This window comes from Priapulus caudatus, unplaced genomic scaffold, assembly GCF_000485595.1.
Source record: "Priapulus caudatus unplaced genomic scaffold, Priapulus_caudatus-5.0.1 Scaffold197, whole genome shotgun sequence".
Taxonomy (NCBI): Eukaryota; Metazoa; Priapulida; class Priapulimorpha; order Priapulimorphida; family Priapulidae; genus Priapulus; species Priapulus caudatus.
In genome coordinates this window covers 874,554-882,155 of record NW_014577258.1, presented here as the reverse complement: position 1 = coordinate 882,155, position 7,602 = coordinate 874,554, and the positions used below count along the sequence as shown (strand labels likewise).

General features: G+C 45.9%; 1 protein-coding gene across 1 annotated transcript in view; it reads left to right on the top strand.

The window, feature by feature from the left end:
* Window positions 1–7,602, top strand: part of LOC106807138 — a 45,991-nt gene that overhangs the window by 31,590 nt on the left and 6,799 nt on the right. The window contains exons 3-6 of the mRNA XM_014809400.1: window positions 1,490–1,702; window positions 2,423–2,608; window positions 3,507–3,713; window positions 5,877–6,089. Of these exons, the coding sequence (XP_014664886.1) occupies window positions 1,490–1,702; window positions 2,423–2,608; window positions 3,507–3,713; window positions 5,877–6,089 (819 nt within the window). The remainder of the gene's footprint in view (window positions 1–1,489; window positions 1,703–2,422; window positions 2,609–3,506; window positions 3,714–5,876; window positions 6,090–7,602) is intronic.

The following is a 7,602-nucleotide window of genomic DNA, read 5'->3' as shown; positions in this document are numbered from 1 at the left end:
TACTGGAGAAATTAGCGTTTGGATGCGCATTGGGCGGCTTTAATTATTAGAAATATTACAATTAGTATTACTATTAATATTACTATTACTAGTATTAGGCCTACCCGTTCATTTGGTGTTTTTGCACCCAAGATTATTGGAGTTTTTACTGGCAGTGGCATTGGGACAGGGTCTCTCTCTTTGCGTATTATCACTCCTCTTCGTCGTCTTCTTCGTCCCACGCCGGCAGGGTCCGACATATTAAACACTAATCGTTTATTGATAAACTAAGTAGACACCGGTAAAAACATTCACAAAATATCACAGTTTTTGACGTTCGATGGCAGCACTGCGCGACTGTTCTTGTGTTTATTCAAAATGGTTGCCGATCAGGTATTTTGTCAACAATCAACATTGCGATTAGTTCATTTATTAGTGCTTAAGCCAAGTGTGATATGTCACTTGTAAAGTCTGATCAAAAAATATGCCGTCTATATTAATATAGCTAACTTTAATTTCTTGACTCCTATAAAGTATAATAAACAATGTCGTTGCCGTATTTACTGAAATTTACACGAACGAACTTCAATGTCGGAATGTCCACTCAAACTGGTTGGGGATGGGCGGATTTTTGTCGTTAATCAAACTAGGTTAATGCTCACTAACGCATGGATATTGAGCCTTCCCACATTCAGTTGTCGTAAATATATTTTCAAGTTCACACACTTCTAAAAATACTGTAGTTACTGTACTACAACAGAAAAAAGCACCAGTAATTGAGAAGATTAGATGTCATTTGATTTGTGGCCTAACCAATTGGCTGAAATAATTACCGGTACCTTCTTGCCTCTGACTATGTGGCAAGAAGCCACCTTTCCCACTACGTGAAACCGTCGTAGAGCCTGGTCGGGTTGCTTCATATCTATCCCTGTATCCCTCTGTACATGTTCCTGTATCCCTGTATCTGTCTCTCTATCCTCGTTTCTATCCCTGTATCCCCGTATCTGTCCCTCTATCCCCGTATCTATCCCTGTTTCCTTGTATCCCCGTATCTGTCACTCTATCCTCGTATCTATCCCTATATCCCCGTACCTTTCCTTGTATCTGTTTCTGTATCCCCGTATCTATCCCTGTATCCCCGTATCTATCCATATATCCCCATATCTGTCCCTGTATCCCTGTATCTGCCTCTCTATCCCCGTATCTATCCCTGTATCATCGTATTTAGCCTTGTATCTATCCCTGTATCCCCTTACCTATCCTTGTATCTCTGTACCTATCCCCATATCCCTGTATCCCCGTACCTATCCCTGTATTCCTGTACCTATCCCTGTATCCCCGTACCTATCCCTGTATCCCCGTACCTATCCCTGTATGCCCGTACCTATCCCTGTATCCCCGTACTTATCCCTGTATCCCTGTATCCCTGTATCTATCCCTGTATCCCCGTACCTATCCCCGTATCCCTGTATCTATACCTGATTGTATGTGCTCGTTCTCTCGCTCGCAGGGCACAGAGCTGCAGTCGATGCGGCGGCTGTCAATGAGAGAGAAGTCGCTGCTCAAGAAGCGCATCTCGGCCGAACACAACAGCAACTTCCGCACAGGGTACGTGCACATCGACGAAGACTACCTCCACAAGACGGGCCTGCGCGGCCGCAAGCGATACTGCCTCTACTGCCTGCTCGCGTTCATGTTTGTCGTCGCGCTCGGAAATCTGCTGGTAGGTGGCGCATCGCGTCGACCGGTGTCGAAATTTGCTCCGACGAGTCTTTGCCACGTAACGCAAAGCTCTTTTCGTTAACTGGGTTCTACTGCAGTGCTGCCATGTTAGTATAGTGCCCCCAACACCAGGCTGCTTGATCAACTATGGCTAACGCAAACTAGATTTGTTGTACCATTTTTGCTTTTTGTGGATTCTTGGATCTTCCTGTTCTGAAGGGAGTAACTGACTGTGTGCAGAGATTTGTGTCCACGTAGAGTATTAGGGCCTATCTTTCTTAAAATAGAGTACTCAAATACACATTCACAGAATTTCAGCTTCCCCCTTGAATATCATTGTACGTTGTACTTCACTCTAATATAATTTTACTCTTTAGAATGTAATAGTACTATAGACCACTCTGTCAGAAAAAAATGCCCCATTATGGCCCCATTATCAGAAATATCGTACATAGTTATGATTATCGTCAGTCTAAAATGTCAAAACTTTACTTACTTCAAAAAATGTCGAAACTTTACTTCAAAACTCATGACATTTTATATTCATAATGTTGTAAGTACTTATGATGTTTCTGGTACCCAGAGTTTAACCGATAAGTATTATCAGGGCTCATTAATCATAATGTAAGCACATAACTATAAATGATATTGGGAATCTTGCGCATGCACATCGTTGGCAATGCACAACGTTGGAATCGCCGACGATTTCTTAATTTTGCAGGCAACCATTGTGATAATCCTCGCGTGGAAGATCGACTACCATGGCATGAAGGCACTGGAGTTCATCCCACCAGGCGTGCTCCTGCGATTCAAGCAGACGGCCGATCTCGGCATGATCGTGGCTAGGCGAGGTATCGGTGGCCTCGCCGACCAGGACTTTGATCTCAGCGGATACAACGATAACCCCGTAAGAATTGCACCTTTGTCTGTGACATCACACGTACATTAGGAGTCGAGCTGTAATAGTCCTGTCATTACTGCATTGAAGCACTAGTAGTGATGGAGTTCACTAGTGGTAGTTCCTAGCAGTGGGGTTCATAGTAGTGATTGTCTGTCTGGTAGTGAGGTATGCATTACAGATAATATAATGAGTGTTTCAACTGGGGTCAACCAGTGATAAGTGCCGGTTGATTTCTACATTTTATTGTCATACCATACGAATGCAATCGAATGAACTTGCAAAGTCAGGGTGTGAAATTAACGAGTCTGGAGTCAAATACTCCCCGATTTACTGTCGGACTCCCTGATTTGACATATGCAGGAGTCTGTGTGACTCCCTGAAAATTCTGCCATACTAACTAGCCTCGCAGAGTTACTGTATATTTTCAGCTAATGTCCAAAGAAAATTTGGCAGACGCGCAACAGCATAAATCTTAAAAATAAGCACATGCGTTGTTGTTAATATCTTTCATTTTGAACCCCAGACTGCGAACTCCCTCATTTTGCTGCGGACGCCCTCATTTTGCTGCGGACTCCTTCTTTTTGAGGGTAGTTGGACTCCCGTGTTCAAAAGTTAATTTCTACCCCTGAAAGTGTACCCTGTCCCCACAGCAGAAGTCTCGAGTGGCCATGGTAACCCATTTGTAAAGGAAACGTTTGCATTACCGCTCCCCACCCCACCCCAACTGCCATGCTAGACACTCCCCTCACCCTTCGAAAAAATTCTTATAAATTCATATAATAAATTCAGAAAAAAAATGTGAATCTGAAATTTTTTTAAAATAAATTCATATAATAAATTCAGTAGAAAAACAGTTGAATCTGACCGATAACCGCATGTCACCGCCTTGTGGTTTCACTTTCAGGTCATCATCGGCTCGAGGCGGCCAGGATCGGAGCGGCGAGATGCGAGTCTCGAGGTCGGGGTCAATTCGACCGTCATCTCGGCGAGCGACTCGGTGCGCTTCACGAACCCGGTGACGGGCGCGACGTTCTTCGACCCGACGTGGGATGAGTTCACCGTGCCAGCGCACATCAGAACGCTCGTCGCAGACGAGATCGTGTTTGGAAAAGTGAGCATTCGCGCGAAATCACGGGGATTGCTTTTCACGACGAAAACATCGGAGCTAATAATATATAATTCATGAATAAAATCTCATTGTGTTCTCCGGCCTGGTTACATGATTCGTGGAGTACAAACACTCAAACTTGCATCAGCCGCACTACCATAGAAAGGCCACCTGTCGTCAAAGGCCAGGTTTGGTGATTTTCACAAGTGACGGTTATACAGTGAAACCACCTCTAGATATAGAAGACAGCTCTATAGAAAGTGAGCTATCATGATCATCAACCACACCTGGCTTCTGCTGCAGGACGTACTGTGGCTGTGAGCCCACGTCCTTGGTTGCGAGCGTGAAGCCGCTATGTGACGGGGAAGCTGAGAGCGGATATGGTTGCCCGGACTCTTCCCGGGGTTTGATTGAGACGACCGGAGGCATGCGGTCCGCAGCCGGCTCAGAGCTGGCGCGCTCCATGGAAGAACCCTGAAAATATTGTCATTCTCATTATTTGCACTTGCATGATTGTAAGCATAGAAATTAGGACTATGAATAAAGATGAATCATTAATTGTCATTGAATGAGATAATAGAAGATAAATAAAAAAAAAATTTATTAGTACTAGTAGCACTAGTAGTAAATTAGTAATAGTATTAGTAGTAGTCTTGTCAGTCATTCAGTGATTACTGATTAGGCCTTTCGACGTACCGTTTTTACATATTAATTATTAATATTAGTAGTATATAGATAGTACTATTACTATTAGTATTACTATTACTATTAGGCCTACCCGTTCATTTGGTGTTTTTGCACCCAAGATTATTGGAGTTTTTACTGGCAGTGGCATTGGGACAGGGTCTCTCTCTTTGCGTATTATCACTCCTCTTCGTCGTCTTCTTCGTCCCACGCCGGCAGGGTCCGACATATTAAACACTAATCGTTTATTGATAAACTAAGTAGACACCGGTAAAAACATTCACAAAATATCACAGTTTTTGACGTTCAATGGCAGCACTGCGCGACTGTTCTTGTGTTTATTCAAAATGGTTGCCGATCAGGTATTTTGTCAACAATCAACATTGCGATTAGTTCATTTATTAGTGCTTAAGCCAAGTGTGATATGTCACTTGTAAAGTCTGATCGAAAAATATGCCGTCTATATTAATATAGCTAACTTTAATTTCTTGACTCCTATAAAGTATAATAAACAATGTCGTTGCCGTATTTACTGAAATTTACACGAACGAACTTCAATGTCGGAATCTCCACTCAAACTGGTTGGGGATGGGCGGATTTTTGTCGTTAATCAAACTAGGTTAATGCTCACTAACGCATGGATATTGAGCCTTCCCACATTCAGTGCTCGTAAATATATTTTCAAGTTCACACACTTCTAAAAATACTGTAGTTACTGTACTACAACAGAAAAAAGCACCAGTAATTGAGAAGATTATATGTCATTTGATTTGTGGCCTAACCAATTGCCTGAAATAATTACCGGTACCTTCTTGCCTCTCACTATAATGTGGCAAGAAGCCACCTTTCCCACTACGTGAAACCGTCGTAGAGCCTGGTCGGGTTGCTTCATATCTATCCCTGTATCCCTCTGTACATGTTCCTGTATCCGTGTATCTGTCTCTCTATCCTCGTATCTATCCCTGTATCCCCGTATCTGTCCCTCTATCCCCGTATCTATCCCTGTTTCTTTGTATCCCCGTATCTGTCACTCTATCCTCGTATCTATCCCTATATCCCCGTACCTTTCCCTGTATCTGTTTCTGTATCCCCGTACCTTTCCCTGTATCTCCGTATCTATCCCTGTATCCCCGTATCTATCCATGTATCCCCATATCTGTCCCTGTATCCCTGTATCTGCCTCTCTATCACCGTATCTATCTCTGTATCATCGTACTTAGCCTTGTATCGATCCCTGTATCCCCTTACCTATCCTTGTATCTCCGTACCTATCCCCATATCCCTGTATCCCCGTACCTATCCCTGTATCCCTGTACCTATCCCTGTATCCCCGTACCTATCCCTGTATCCCCGTACCTATCCCTGTATGCCCGTACCTATCCCTGTATCCCCGTACTTATCCCTGTATCCCTGTATCCCCGTACCTATCCCCGTATCCCTGTATCTATACCTGATTGTATGTGCTCGTTCTCTCGCTCGCAGGGCACAGAGCTGCAGTCGATGCGGCGGCTGTCAATGAGAGAGAAGTCGCTGCTCAAGAAGCGCATCTCGGCCGAACACAACAGCAACTTCCGCACAGGGTACGTGCACATCGACGAAGACTACCTCCACAAGACGGGCCTGCGCGGCCGCAAGCGATACTGCCTCTACTGCCTGCTCGCGTTCATGTTTGTCGTCGCGCTCGGAAATCTGCTGGTAGGTGGCGCGTCGCGTCGACTGGTGTCGAAATTTGCTCCGACGAGTCTTTGCCACGTAACGCAAAGCTCTTTTCGTTAACTGGGTTCTACTGCAGTGCTGCCATGTTAGTATAGTGCCCCCAACACCAGGCTGCTTGATCAACTATGGCTAACGCAAACTAGATTTCTTGTACCATTTTTGCTTTTTGGGGATTCTTGGATCTTCCTGTTCTGAAGGGAGTAACTGACTGTGTGCAGAGATTTGTGTCCACGTAGAGTATTAGGGCCTATCTTCCTTAAAATGGAGTACTCAAATACACATTCACAGAATTTCAGCTTCCCCCTTGAATTGTGCGTGCGTGCGTGCGTGCGTGCGTTCGTGCGCGCGTGTGTGTGTGCTTGTAAGCGATGCGCTGAGATGCTGAGGCCTCCGCCCTATATGCGGGTTGCCTTGTCTCGCAGCATTCCTACATGAGCGCGCGCGTCGCACCTCCCTGAGAGATGGTGATCCCGGCTAATTATTTACGCACGGGCGGCGCGACCGTGAAAAACGTCGAAACCCCCGCCCGCCCCGCTACTGTTACTATTACTGCTACTTCTGCTGCTGTTGTTACTGCCGCTACTGCTGCTGTTGCTGCTGCTGTTTATGCGGTTACTGCTGCTGCTGCTACCGCTGCTACTACTTTTGCTGCTGCTACTACCATTTGTATTTCTGATAGTGCAATTCGCTCCTCCCGTCCGCCCCTCCTCTCTCTCTCTCTCTCTCTCTCTTTTTTTCTCTCCTTCTCTCTTTCTCTCGCTCTCTCTCTCTCTCTCTCTCTCTTTCTATCTTTCTCTCATTCTCTCTCTATCTCTCGCTAACTGCTATTATTACTGAAAACCGGTGAAATGCCTGCGCGCCCGCCATGCGTCACATGCCTGCCCACAGCAGAGATCTCCGAGGGGGTATACGCGGCAAAGGCTATAGCTTGCTTCGCGAAAACCACCAGGGGACCACATCCTTTATCTCAGCGGCGTTCTCACGCACAGAAGAAACCGCCTCGCCCTTTTTCTGCGACGAGAGAAAAGCAGCGTCACGCCCCGACGGAGCACAGCAGAGATCTCCGAGGTGGTATACGCGGCAAGGGCTATCCAGCCTAGCACGAGCACACAACACACGCACGGGGGCACGCACGCACGCAAGTACACGCAAATGCACGCAAGAACTCATACACGCGCGCTTGCTCGTGAGCACACACAAACACACACTCTTACATGCAAACGCGCGCAATCACACGTACTAACAATCGCACGCACGCAGACGCGCACGCACAACGAAACATCGCTGGCGCATGCGTAGTGCCGCTTGAATCTGCGACTTGACCGTCTGCTGTTGTCGGCTGGCATCGGATCGGAACGTCTGTTGTTTTTGCCGAGCGTCGTGTGTTTTACTGGCGATACGGACGCGTCGGTTTTTCCCACCCCTCTTTCACACACACACACAAACAAACACACACACACACACACACACACACACACACACACACACACAC